This window comes from Aquila chrysaetos, chromosome 17 (genome assembly GCF_900496995.4).
Source record: "Aquila chrysaetos chrysaetos chromosome 17, bAquChr1.4, whole genome shotgun sequence".
NCBI lineage: Eukaryota > Metazoa > Chordata > Aves > Accipitriformes > Accipitridae > Aquila > Aquila chrysaetos.
Window position 1 is genome coordinate 12,493,220 of NC_044020.1, and position 14,508 is coordinate 12,507,727.

Genomic DNA, 14,508 nt, shown 5'->3' on the forward strand with positions numbered 1-14,508 from the left:
GGATAAAAAATTTTTACTCTTTCAAAAAAAACTCTGAAAAATTATTAGTTCAAAGCCTTTTTTTGAAGTAAACAAATTGCTCTAGTGCAAGAGGATTTGCAGAATTGTCAATATAAAAATGATATATTTAAAAACAATTATGTTAGTGATAAGACCTTAAATGATAATGGTGATTTTTTTAATAAAGTAGTATACTATGCACCTGTCATTTCTCATTGTGGCAATAAGCCTAGAGTGTCTCCTTATGTATAATGTTTCTTCATTCTCTGCTAAATATTGTCAGGCTATTCTGACATCATTCCTCATAGGTTCCTGGCAATAACATCAGACCATAATATCTATTTTCTGTCAGTGTTAATTTTCCAACTCTGAAAATATCTGATTGTTTTCTTAACTGCGTCGCATTTAATTTTAAACAACTAGGAAAACGTTTGAACTGGTTTTAGCTACATTGACATGCACACACTTTTCTATCCTCCCATGAGAAGCTCTTTTTTTTTTTAGTTTGAGAAATCCATACCAACATTTGGGAGGTAAACTAGTAGATAGCATTGCTTTAAGTATAGCAACTTATGCTTGAGACAAAAAAGCTGGACTTTTCTTGTTTATTTAGCCTACAAAGTAAATCATTCAGTCTTCTCTACAAAATGAGCCAATATTGAATACGTGAAGCAGGCAACTAAAATAAGAGATGAGATTTACAGAACTGTGCTTTGAAATTGTCTACCCCCTGCTGTTCCTGCAGCTTTCTCTAGCAAAGTTTGCTCTAGCTTTGAAAGGCAATGTTTTCACCCCTTCAGAACTGCAAAATCATTGTGGTAAGGGGCCAGCATACCATGACACACACACAGTTTTGAAATTTTAACCCAGTTCTCTGGATTCATCGATGGGCTCCTGCTGAGGTCAGTGAAAACATAGAGGAGGAGATCTTTCCCCACCGTCCGCGCTGCTTGGGTCCTGCAGGGAAGACAAGAAACACCAGTAAGGTTGCAGCAGGCTACTGTGCGCTGCACAGGCAGAAAGGAGCAGTCACGGCATACTGGGTCACTCAGCACCACAGCCACCACCGGCACACACCCCCCTGCGGGTGTGGGGTGCCGCTCTTCGGTGCTCTCACCCTTCTGGATCCCAAGCCAGCAGTGTCTTTATAGAGGCTTTTGGCCTTTGCATCCTCCCTCATCATATCATGCATCTATCAAGCTTTCTTGCTGGTTGTTGCCCCAGTATATTGTATTTAAACTATGTTTACGTGTTGCAGGTCATGTAAGCAAGAGATGTGAACTTTGCTTCTTGACCTAAAGCACTTTTGACCTAAGAACATGTCATTCCCTCATTGACCTGACATGGGAACACAAGCATTTGGTTGGACTCTTTTTCACAAGACTCTCTCTTGAAAATGAGAGTTGGATTCTTAAAACAGCCCCTGCCAAACCACTCTGGCTGTTGAGAAGAGCTGTTTAACCCCTGCCTCACCAGTACCTTCTTTTTCTTCTGCTCAGATAATGCTGCCATCTTTGGATACCTCCCAGAACACACCTAGTTTTCTTTCCCAAATTTAGCTCCCATCCACAACTGCTATCTGTATCTAGCGTGAGGTCTGCAGCCTTCTGAAAACCACTTGCTGCTGCTAAATCCCAGCAGTTGGGACGTTTGGTGTTCTTGCTTTAAAGACCAAGCAAAGAGAAATCCTCCTTCTCCGAGGGAATTTGTTCAATGGCCCCAGATGCTCATGGGACAACAACCTGCCTCTGGAAAGGCTTTGTTAATTTGTGCAGCTTTGCCTTCTCCTTCTCCTTCTCCACCTTGCAATGGTGTTTTCTGAGACTGAGAGCCCTTCCAGGGGCTGGCCGTGACGGGAACTCACCCCTTTCTTACCTGACTCCATTGCCCCATGACTTAATAAGGTCGAAAATTCCTGGTAGGGTAGAGGCCAGTCTTCTGCACCCCAAAGGCTGTGATAAAGATGTTGAGGATGACTGTGATAAAGATGAGAGCTGTGGCAGCGTTGTTGAGTACATTCAGGCGGGGTTGCTTTGCAACATCATTCAGATTCAAACGAGCTGTGCGATACAATGCAAAAAGAAAGGGAGATCGGTAGCTTGACTCCAAGTCCCCCAGCCCCTGCAAGCCTTCCATGCCTGGTGAATGTTCACAGTGCATCTGGGCACTGTGGCCACAGAGCTGGGGGAATAGTCCCAGGAACTTTACAGGGGCCACTGCTTGCCCTAGGACGACATAGGAGGCTGGAGCAGAGGAAAAACATCTTTTTTCTTTATGTCATGTCTTTGTTTTGCCATGGAGGTGCCATGGCCCTCCAATGGGCCAACCCTAAATAGCCAATTACTGCTGCATGCTAGCCAGGCATGTGCCATGTGTCTCCCCCCACTGCATGGCTATGGGACATGGCAAGGGAAGGCCGGGTGACATGCGGAACAAGGTCAGCAATGTTGTGCTCAGGCTGGGAGGCCAGTTCCTCCTTGACACCCAGATCTCACATATGTGCTGACACAGATACCAACCCCCTTCTCGCACCCAGACCAAGAGGTATCTGGGTACCTGAATGGGGTCAGCCCTAGCCGATGGGCATTGATCAGTTCAGACACGGGAACGCCCCGGTTACTGGGGCTGTCTGGCCAATAAGCCATGCCAGCAGCAGCCTTGTGGCTCCCTGCCCTCAGTTGTGGTCCCCTGTCCCCCTTCTCCTCACAGCTGGCTCCAGCCACTGCGCCTGCCACTGGGAGAGGCTGTGCCATGTGGGACAGGGGAAGGAAGATGTCACAGGATTTCCTGTAGCCTCTGATCCAGTGTCCCACATAAAAAAACACATAGGATATACAGGAAAAGGCAGCGTTCTGCAGACTTTTCATACTGGGCATGTGTTGGAGGCTGAAATATAGCAACTCCTGTATAAGATGGAGCGCTGGGCAAGCCTGTCAAATGCTGGTGTTAAGGTACTGTCTACACTAGAACTGTGGGATTGGTTAAATCTGAGGTTAGTATAGGGAATACATCTGCCTAAATTGTTCTGTTAGGCCCCAGCTTGAGTTAGGCGAAAGATACAGCTAAAATGTAGTATCTGCAGGAGCTGCATGAAGGGGCACGTTACAGGATGGGCAGCAAGAGGCCCTAAACCCAGCTCTCCCCCTACAACAGGGTTTCAGCACTGGGGAAGTGAAGGAAGAGTAATGCTCAGAGCTGTTGTGCAAGAGAGAAAACCAACCCACTCGCCACTTTGAAAAGCAATAACACAGACCTCTCCACCACCTGCGTCAAGCTGTCTCCAACCCTCCTGCAGCCCTGGTTGGAGCCAGGGGTAATGATTTGGGGGCAGAGGCTTCTCCCTTCCACCCCCATGCCAGCCAAACCATGGGGTGCCCTGCCCCTGCAGCACCCTGTGAGGGTGCATGCGCCTCGGTGGCCACCTTACCGGTGATGATGAGGAGAATCCCGATCATCACCTGGAAGAAGAGGGAGACACTGATGAGCACGATGAGGGTGGCGTAGTACTGGAAGGAAGCCCCCTGCTCCAGCACCGCTTTGAGCTGGGTGACGTTCGCCATGAACAGTGCCACGTCCAGCATGCTCTCCGCCACGCTCTTCTTCGTCGCATAGTGGTTGATGTTCATTGGCCCGTTAATCCGGAGCTGAGGATTCACGCCCTGGGGAAACGGGAGAAACCGCGTGAACTGGTACAATTGCTAAGCCCACAGACCCGTCTGTATTGAACGGGCTGCTATCTCCCCACAGGCTTTATCTAGAAAGCCTGGGAAAGAGTCAAAGTTGTGTGTTTTAAATGTGTTGAGAGCACACAGTTTCCCATCACAGTCACCTCGTGATATTAATAAGCGCAAGATACTTGTGGTGATCAAAAGCTCAGCGAGGTTAGAAAAATACTGGGTATTTTTGTGGAAAACAAACTTGTCCAGAGTTACAATAATGTAGATTACCCACAGCCAGGGATTTTGCAAGGAATATTAAATTCTCTTCCTTCAGGGCACAGACAAGCCTCAAACTTACAGGGGATTAGAGAGAGATCTTCTCTTCGGGTCGGGTGTTCAAAAGACTGTCAGCAGCTGGACTTTATATCTCCTCTGAACACTTTGCTGGCTACTGTGCTAGACAAGATGCTAGAGCAGATAGGACAATCCATGTATTTGTTTCTGAAACCAGGGGCACTATTTCTTCAAAACATCAGGCACTGAAACACACCAAGACAAGGGGTGGGATCTATCACACCTAACTTTAACTAATCATTCAGGCACATTTTTTTGTCAGTGGAAAGAAACAGGTATTTACAAGGGGTAAATCACCTGCTTGCCCTTAACCTAATTACAAGCTGTGGGTCATTTGGCTGCTTTTAGCCATCCACCTGTTCTCCATCTTTCTTGTTAAGTGAGTTCCCCTGTTAGCTGTCTTGACCCAAATGATGGGAAAAAAAAAAAAGATAGAAAAGGGGACAGTAATTTTCAATTCACCCAGAGTGTCATCAGCTGGTAATAAACCATCAGCAGAGGCAACAAATACAAAAGATTTGGATATATCTGCAGCAAGCTATGATCTTTCTTAAAAAGAAAGAAAAGCAACACTTCCATGTAGCAGACAGGTTTCAGTTCTGCATAATCAGCCTCCTGTCAGCTGTAGTGAAGGCCATCAGGTGCATACTGGAAGTAGGACTGTGCCTACATCAAGTGGTGAGTCCTATTTTGGTCCTTTTGTACCAGATAAAGTAAAAAATGTAGTCTTTCCTCCGTGCTCTTGGCATGGCACTAGAGAAGGGTTATGGCTAGTGCTTCATGCTGCTGTCTCGGGTTTCTTTGTGCATCCATAGGCAAGAGTGGCTTTCTCTATGCCAGGGTGGGAGTGTGAGGAAAGCCAGTGATCCTTGGAGTGTGCTGCATGTGGTTGTGTGTCTGATACTGAATTTTGGAAGGGGGTTGAGGCCTGTGCCAGTGATCCCCTTATGTGAGAAAGATGGATAGCAAAAGGCAGGCAGGAAGGACTCTGTCCAGTCTGAACTATTGGTGAACTGTGATCCTTAAGAAGGGGCTGGCTTGGGGGTAGGAAAGTGCTTTTGGGGATTTTTTTTCTTTTTTTTTTTTTTTTTAATAGCTTAAAGCATGTAATTCTTGTGGTTTTTAACAGTAAAGTTGCTGTGGTTAAGCAGCTCCTTTGCAAAGCCTGTATTTCTTGCTGTGGAAGGTAGAAGTTAAAAGATACTGGAAGGAGATAAAAGTAGAAGTCTAGAGAGCCAGTAAGGACTCTAAGGCAGTGTGTAGGGGTTCAAGACTTCTTAAACATTACTGTGTGGGGCAGAATAGGGGCGTCTCAGGGAAAGGAGGCCCACAAAAGACCTGATCTTGGGAAGATGTCCTAAAAACCTGTATTTAGGTACTACTCCCTCTCAGCTGGCTTAGAAGCATGTGATCCTGTTGCAACAGTGGTACCCATACCAAGTGGTGCAAGGTTTGAAATTTGACTGCTTTCATGTGTTTCCTTCCTTATTTCTCCTGAAGAGTCAGCCCTCCTCCCTGTGGCGTCACAAGGCTGGGCATTGATAGTTTATCTCCATGTAATGATGAGTTAAGGGTGCGGGAACAAGGACGCTGTACAAACAAGACAGAGCTGTTGTTAAATGAGTGACTGGTACGAGGAGGCTGAGACATCTGTCCCTAGTTGCTTATGTGGAGACAAATAAAGCAAGTCAGGAGTTCTTGTTGAATGAAAACACGTCCTCCTTTTGAGCTGCCCCCATGCTCCTTTGCCCCATTTCACACTCCAGGTAGAGTTGCAATGTACTGTATCCTAGATGATAGAGCAATGAAATTAGACAACTTTCACACAGGCTCTTCTCGTGTGGATGAGTGCGATGGCATGGTCCCCTGTTTGGGACATGATACCACAGGCAGGGATGGCCACGCTCTCTGATGTGGAGTCACTGGATTTGGGAAACCCTTGCACTGAGTAATGAAAAACTGTGATTTCTGTTTCAAAGTTCTGTCAGCCCAGGTTTAGTAGATCCACAAAGGTGGCCAAAAGGTTGCTGGATAATGAAAGCCGGACACCAAGCTTTCATTTAGACAGCTAAACAATCAACCAGTTTTCAGGAGTCCTTATGATGCCAGCTAAAATTAGAGAAATCCAGTTCCTCTGAATTTGGCCCTTACAGAGTATTCTGTCTAGTCCAGCAGCTACAAATGCAAGCCTGAAGTCTCAAATAACAAGAGGCTTAAACAAACCAGGAGTCTTCAGAGACCTGGGATTTTGATTAATGCAGGAGGATGGCTTTACTTGGGATGCTTGGTGCTATAGCTGTCACCAGATAACCACTGCACCTGTGGAGTATGAACGCATGGCTATGACTCTTTTTTATTTTGAGCTGCCACAATGCATGTACAGCTTTTCAAAGTGGGACCTTTTCTGCTTTTACTTTGTCTTAAAGTTGAGTCCTGTAAACTGCTGCGGCTCAGGAGCTGATTCGCAAGCAACTCGGGTTTCCCTGCAGCAGGACTGCCAGACAAGCTGGGGGGGGGGGGGTTGCGTTATGTGGGATTACTAAGGAGATTAAATGATTCCCTTTTGGCAAACAGAGCCCGAAGTCAAGTCACAGGACATACCTGAAGGCTCATCAAAGTGACTTATGTTATCACGCTAGAGCTGGTGTCTTTCTAGTCACTTTGAAAATGTTCCCCTTCTGAGAGTGGGGACTGCTGCCTTTTCTTCTCCGTATTGTGTCAAAGAGAGGAAACCTGCATCTGGTAGTCAGACATCAAGTTCATCTTGCAAGCATTGTTGCAGAGCCAGCATGTCTGCTGGAAAACAGCACCTACTAGTATGCAGCACTTTCCCAAGGTGGGGATGTATCATTATTGCCCGCTTCTTAAGGGTACAGAAATTAGGACTTGAAAAAGTACAGCCCAGTCACATAACAGCGCTGGCTGAACTGGTGCTGGAGCTCTGCTCCTGTGTCCCATTTCCGGATGTTTTGGCTTTCCATATGAGACAGCCTCTTTCCCTGCAAAGAGTCTGCTGGCTTCAGTCTGACCTCAGGCAAATCCCCTCTCTGCTTCCTTCTGTGTAAACGTGGCACAGGGATACAGATCACTACAGGGGCTGAGTGAGGCACCCATCTATCTTTTATAAGTCAGAGGCTTTATTCTTACTCAAAGCACACACACAAATATTTAACTCTCACTTCTATTGTTATTTTTAATTTTTGTAGGAATTCTTATAGAAAGAAGGATGAATATCACCACAAGCATGGGATTTTTTTTTTTAATTTTTTTTTTTTTAAACTTGATCTCTGGTTTTGCTGTAGGGAGCTGGCAGGTCCCAGGGCCTGTGAAACCTGGCTCTGGCACCAGAGGGCATGCTGAGCTCCACAGCTCACTGAAGCTACCTGAAAAATTTCCACTGAAATTAGTTTTCAAGAGAAATTCTTTGCTTTTTATTACCCATTTATTTTTACAAGAAATAGCTACTTTCTTCTGAAAACTTTTGGAGGAGGTTCATCTAAATATTTGTTTCCAAAGCTTGCAGATTTTGGGCTGAGGGGAAGCACAGAGCTTGCTTAAAGCTACTTGGACACTTTCTACCTACAGTTTCTCTTGTATTTTTCAGGGCAGAAAAAAAAGATTACAGAGCAGATCTAATTGCAAATCTGTGTGCTTTGTGGGTTTTGTGACTCTATCCCCAGGGGAGAACAGCCTGAAAGATAGAGTGGGACAGCATGAGGCTCACAAGTATGAGAATGATAATCCTCTTCATGGGAGCGCTCTGGCAGAGGGGGATGTCTGAGGAGAAACTGTATTATTGGCCATTATTTCCAAAGGAAATGCTGGAGGATGCCAAAGAAAACAGAGATATGAATGCAGGCTGTGCACTCGGAGGGGTAGGTGCAGAGACTCTTTCCACGGGGATCCCGGCTGATAAACAGCCAGCCGCACACAGGCGAGCACACACACAGCATCAGGCACCAGGGAAAATCTGAGGTATTTCCACAATATTTGCCAGCTGGCATCTTTAGAAGTACTTTTGTAAACATCAGTTGATGAAGGTTAAAGCACACAGAGACTCATCATCTTGCAAGGTACAAGAGGAGCGCGGTTCCATTTCTATGGGCAGAAAGTGGAGAGATTAAAGGTCCTGCTCTCAATCAATACCTCTACTTTTAAATGCACAGTTATTAGCTACTCTACTTTTCCAGGGGAACTCACTCCCTGCAGCTCCTGACCCCTTCACTTGGGATGAAGGGAGCCAATTTTAGTATTTTTGGCCTCCGTGCCATGCCTAGGCACAGGCAGCATCAGCGGCAGCACCAGGAAGAGCAGCGATGACCAGACATCTGCCCACCCGGTGGGTCAGACTTCCCTCGCAGAGCTGCACGGCTCAGCTTGCAGGCGAGGAAGCAGGTTTGTGCACAGCCACATGTGTGCAAGAGAAGGGACACACAGGGAACACTGGTCAATACCAACTGTGGTGCGAACTCCGCAAGGCAAAGGCTGGTTTTCTCCAATTTGACACAACAGCAAGCATTTTGGCTGTGTTCCACGAACAAAAGTAATAGTAAACCTCATCGTGGCTGCTGCAGGCAAAAGGAAAACTGAGTGTTCAGGGCCAGTCCCCCTCTTTAGCCTCTGTGGAGGCTGTCAGCTAGTCCAGTTGTGCTTAGGGTTTTTTCCTTTTAATATAGCCATCTGTTCTGCTCACTAGGGGTCCTGTTCAGAGCCAAATGGTTGTGTTGCCTTCAATTCATATTGGATAAATTCCAGAAAATAAATCGTGGATGCTTTCCTGGTATCTCAGGCTCTTCCCATGTATGGGACTGGTCCTGATGAAGATCTTTTTCTGAGGTGTTCCTACACTTCTGTGACAGGTCCCTGCTCAGTGTAACAGAGGGCTCACTGACACTAACTGTTTGGACGAGAGCTCTCCAACCAAAAAGTAACTTCCAGGAGCTGAGAGCCAGTGCCTCTTCAGAAGTGGAAGCCGACACAAATGGCAGGCACAGATCCTGTGTGCTTGTTGAGCACCGTTCATGTTCTCTAGTCTCGCAAAACTCCCACTCTTCATTTGCTTTATCTGCCTCCTGTGTCTCCTCTCACACCTGCAAGCAAACCTGGTGAGCTCTCCTGGGCAGAGATGTCACCATGGTGCAGCACTTAGGATCTTCATCCTTGAGCTAAGCGGTGCCAAAGTAGGACGCTATCGCTCAAGGGATGAAAGTGCAGTTGGGTGAAACTGCCGGCAGAGCATCCCCAATTTACCGAGCTGAAAGGCTGGCCTCATATTCTCACTACAACTTCCCAAAATGAGGCCATGCAAGAGCAGGAGACTAACAGCAAACCCGAACACCGTGTAGAGCTGAAGGGTTGGAAGTGGGTAGGGAAGCCGGGCAGTCCCCTGGCTGTGGCTGGCAGGGGGAGCAGGGAGAGGAGTGGGGGTGAGTCACGAGGTAGCAGAGCCCCACGAGAGCCAGGGCACCTCTCCTCGCCCTTGCCCTCTGGCTGACACGGCAGTCGGTTCTGCTTCCCGGCTGGCTGAGGCACTCGTAGCCTGGAGAGACCCGCTTGTCGCATCAAGCGTGCATGCCCCGCTCTCCATTTCTCCCTTTCCATGCTTCTTCTCATCTCTTATTCATCCTGCAGACGCTCTCTGCCCTGACTGCATCTTCTGTTCAGCTCCTCCTCTCTCCTTTCATCCTCTTCTTCTATTCTCTCCTTCTCCATTCTTTTCTGGCCCTGTGCCTTTCACCTTGTCTTTCTTTCATACTTTTTCCTGCTATTGAGCTCTTCTTGTTCATGCACCCCCTTCCTCGGGTTGCTGTCTCCTTTTTCTCCCCCACTCTTTTCCCCCTTTGGCACTCTGCACTGCTGTATAGCGAGTTTCTTGAATGCGTTCACTTTCAGACACCACTCACGGCTTCCTATGCTACAGGGCAACATAAATTATGTATCACTCAAATAACTGTCTTACCAAATCTATATTAAACTCCCTCGTTAAGTGTATTTATGATACTGAATTGAAGGGATCCAGGAATTGACTGGCAGGCTGCAGGGCTGAGCTGGAATAGAAGATAATTTTACTTTTCCAGGTAGCTGAGATGAGGACAAGCCAGGAAGGGCAGTGACACTGGTGGAGGAGCCTCCATCCATAGCTCAGAAGCTCCATAGCCCGTAGGGGCTCAAGAACTGCTTGGCACCAGCAATTACAATGTGCTGATGCATGATCTCTGATTGTTGAACAGAAGCAATTGGGTGTGTATGTGTGATGGGGGGACAGCTCTTTGAATGTATGGAATTGGGAGTGCACTCAAAAGGATTAGTGGGAACAATTATTTCCAAAGCCAGGATATAGAAGCTGGAGCCTATTCAAGTCACTAGTGTTTAGCACCCAGAGCAGTTTTATCCCAGTGTTTTGGGGAGAGGAAAAAAAAAAAAAGCAAGGGAAGACTAAAAACAGCTTTACAAGGAAAAATTAAAAGTAGGTTAGCAGAGAAAATGAGTTTATAAAAAATGGAAGAGCAGCCGGGAGGCAGAACAGTAACTACTGCATTGTGCTTACAAAGCTAAACATGTTAAGATGAATAAATCCCCAAGCTGGATGGCTTATGGCCCAAAATATTAAGAAAAGCTGGGCCTGATCGCAGGCTGCTGCCAGATCCAAAGAGCAAATGTGTTCATATAAATCATTTTAATACAAAACATTCCTAAAGCAAGGTCCTAAATTTGAACTTCTTCCAAGTCTAAGAGTGTTTGCATCCAGTGCTGAGGGGTCAGGTTGATCTCTGAAACTGAGAGAACATAGTAACAGCTGTACCGGATCAGACCAAAGGTCCAGCTCCCCTCTGACTGTGGTTTGTAGCAGATGTGTAGGGTAAAAAAAAAAAAAAAAAATCTTAGAATGGGACAAGCATATAGCAGTGGTGCCTTATGCTCTGTTCATCTAGTGACCTTCAACTCTGTATACAGAACCATCCCAGCCCTGCTCTGATATTGCTTTTCATGTGAGGAAGCCCAAAGTGAATTTGTCATTTGCTGTGTGGCTTAGGGCATCCTACTTGCTCTCCCTGGATCTTAGTTTCCCCAACTGTAAAATAATAAGACTGCTCATACAGGTGACGTGGAGAGAGAGAGATGGCTAAGGTCTACTGCAGAAGTGCGATTCGTGCCTGTGTTTTGTATATAATACAGATGGACTGAATTCATCATGCAGGTAAGTCACTGAAGCTGACGAAATTAGGTAGGCGATTTTCTTATTCCCAGGGGACTTTACATCTTGCAGTATTTCCCAGGTAAACCTCAATCTAAGGCACTGGAGTTCAGGTGCATCTGCAGATTTTGACATGTATGTGTCCCTGGTCACCCTCTGAACGCTCAGGGCTCTCCACAGAAAGGAAGCTGTTAGACTCCAGGTGGAAAGAGCGGAGAACGTGACTGAGGGTTTCAACAGGCAGAGCTGATGAAATCACATCCATAAACAGTGATACTCAGGGGGTTTTGTCCCTCTATTATTTAGAAGGTCTTTCATCCACAAAGCATTTTTTCCAGTTTCCTGTGTACTAACACTCACAATGTCGTTGTCCTGCGGGTCAGTGTCTGTCTCCTATTGCAGTGCTCACCAGCATCTCCAAAGAGATGCTGATGATTGAGTCTTACCTGGGTGCATAGTATTCTCTTTCTTCAAAAACTGCCAGGCTTAGCTTCTTCCTCTGCCAGGAAATTGAGCCAATCTCTGGATCTAAAAAGGCTGAATCTGCTGATTTTGTTCAGAACTGGCACACTCTGAGTTGTGTCAGTTTGCAGCTGAGCATCTGGCCTCATGCCATCAGGAGAGGGGAAAAAAAAGAAAGAAAAAAAAAAAAGGTGCTGTTGCTGATCTAAACTTTCATAAGCCCTTAATCCCAATTGTTTGTGTGTTTGTTTTTGTTGGTTGTTTTTTTTTTTTTCTCAAAGCTGGCCAAACTCAGTATTGAATACAGAAACTAGTGAGGTAGGATCTGGGGTTACAAGGGCAGATACTTGTAGTCAGCAATGGACTTCAGGGTACGGAAGTCTGCAGAGCAGCATCTCGGGTCTGTGCTAGGCTGCTTGGGAATGTCACACTTAGAAACAACATCAGCTGTCACTGGAAAGATTTTAAACACATTAGGAGTGTTCTAACAAATGGCTATTGCATTTTAAGATGAGAAAATGCAAAGTGATGCATGGCTATGGCTGTTCAGATTCAATTAGTGTTAACGCCCTTCCATTAAGCTCTGGCTTGCGGGGCTGCCTCTTGCTTGGGAGCCTGCTGTGCCAAGGAAGGCTGCTCCAACCTCACCAGGGCTGGGGTGATGGGTAACCTGGAGAGGACGTGAGGTGCTGTGCTCGAAAGGAGCAGCGTGCGTTCTCAGCAGCGTGCGTGGGAGAACCTCTGAGCACCACTGAGCGCATCCATGGCATCTCTCTGTGCCTGGCTGAATAATTGTCATGTTTGTTTGTTCTGGGTTTAGTATTGCTTTGTGTGGGGTGACTACATTAGCATTTCTGCTTGTGGTTTGGTTATTGTCTGACTGAGGCTATTCCTCCTGTTCTTGGATTGATTATGGCAAGTCATTGAGCTGCATTTTAGAGGGTTTTGCTGCTGCTGTGGCTAAAATGGACAAGAATGGGACTGTATGGGTAAAGGCACTTCTAGGAGTTGGAGAGGTCTGAGCTTGGCTCTAAGCTGTTGTGTAATTTCTGTCTTGGATTCTTTGTAAAAATGGGGATAAAACTATTTTAATTCTCATGTTAAGAGCTTTCCAGCCCAAGAAAATGCCTGTTTTGTTTTTTTTTTTTTGTTTGGTTTGTTTTTGGTTTTGTTTTTGTTTTTTTTTAAATGTGTACAGTAACTAGCACAATGGAGCTCTGGTCTCAGTTACAGCCTCTTATCCTAACTCTGTTAGAGATAAAAAGGTAGGAGGTTCCTCAAAATTTAACTGAGTTTTTAATAGGATTTATTGTTAGCTTGTGCAGAGCATTTACACTTTTAACTATTACCCATGTTCTAATAAGTGAATCCTCTGAAGAGCCAAAAGGCATCATTGCAGATCAGTGAAGGATGGCAGAGTACAGAATGAGACTGGTGTCCTGCCCTTGAGTCTCTTGCTTTTGCTACAAAACTTCACCTACCTGACAGCAGTTATGGATGGCTACCAACAACTAGAAGAACTCTATTTTTTCAGGACAAGATATGAGCATAGCTAATTTCTAAAGTACCCAGTACAGGGCTTTTCTCTCTCCTACACTTGCTACATCAACCCTTCAAACTGTATATTCAGGTTTCTTAATTGAGTATGGTTTCACTGGCTCAAATTTCATTTATCCTTTGAGTGGCAGAGCATTGAGCAGTTTAGGCATGCATTGCTTCAAAAAGGGTCAGTATGAGGCAAGACTGAATCAAGAAGATACTTAAAACAAATTCTCACTAGAGAAGGCAGCTGGTTTTGACCTGTATCCTATGGGCTGTTGGAGATGTCTGCTTCTTAGGCATCCTCAAAAGGCAACTAAGAAAAGTGAGCTCATATATGCAAGACAGCTCTTGAACATATAAGTTATGTCTCTGAAATGGTCTGCCCATCTGGTGGGAAACATTTACAAGTTCAGAGTTTTAAAGCAGTGGGAAACACTCAGTGAAATGCTTTGGGTAGGCCTAGAGGTATTCCCTTCTAAGCAGCCAAGGTTAAGCTTTTGGCCCTCTGAAGCTTGTAAGCAGGTGAACTGTTGAATACAATGGCTCTTTGCTCCTCATTTTCTGGAAAAAATTGTCACTGTAGTTCAAGTCAGGAAGGAGATACCTCAACTGCAGAAGCAGGGGATATGTCCCACAAGGAGGGGATGCTATTATTTCCTGATACAAGTGGCACCCAGCAACCTCATCACATCAAGGGTGCCCTGTTATAACAGGCACAAATAAACTTGCTTAGGAGCACACAGGCAGCCTGCAACAGAAGTAACCCAGAATTTGATCTAGTTTTCTGACAGATGCAGCATTACCTCCCTTCCTTCAGACTGCAGCTTGCTGAGTCCTTGCCCACTGTTAGAACCAAATAATCCCACCCTTTGGCTCTTCCTCTCCAATTTTCCTCTTTCATTGGCACATCGAGTGTCTTTTGTTTAGGGGGACATAGACATTGTTTTGGGGAGGATAGTGCAAAGGAAATGCTCACTCAGGCTTCTCTGCAGTCTCGCTGCTGTTAGCTGAAGTTACATGAATCTGAACCAACAGGAAAATCCAGATGGGGTCAGGGTGAGTTTTGTGCCAGAACCTGTTTTTTTGGCCATATGTGACAGAAACCTGAAGCAGCCAGAACATTGAGGTGGAATTGCCTCACATCAAAAGGCAAAAAAAAAAAAGCCTCCAGTCTGTAAAACTGGAGTTATGAGAACAGTCTGTTAAGCTAAAAAAAGGGTAATTCTTTAATTGGAGAAATCATTGGGTGAGACACAATAACTTTTAAAACAAAGTGTCTTTGCATGGTGAGTCTAT

At 45.7% G+C, this 14,508-nt stretch overlaps 1 protein-coding gene across 1 annotated transcript in view; it reads right to left on the reverse strand.

Annotated features, from left to right (window-relative positions):
• Positions 1–591: 591 nt before the first annotated feature.
• Positions 592–14,508, reverse strand: part of NINJ2 (ninjurin 2) — a 64,281-nt gene continuing 50,364 nt past the window's right edge. Inside the window, 3 exon segments of the mRNA XM_030040902.2 lie at positions 592–957; positions 1,876–2,060; positions 3,428–3,659. Of these exon segments, the coding sequence (XP_029896762.2) occupies positions 1,897–2,060; positions 3,428–3,659 (396 nt within the window). The 3' untranslated portion in view covers positions 592–957; positions 1,876–1,896.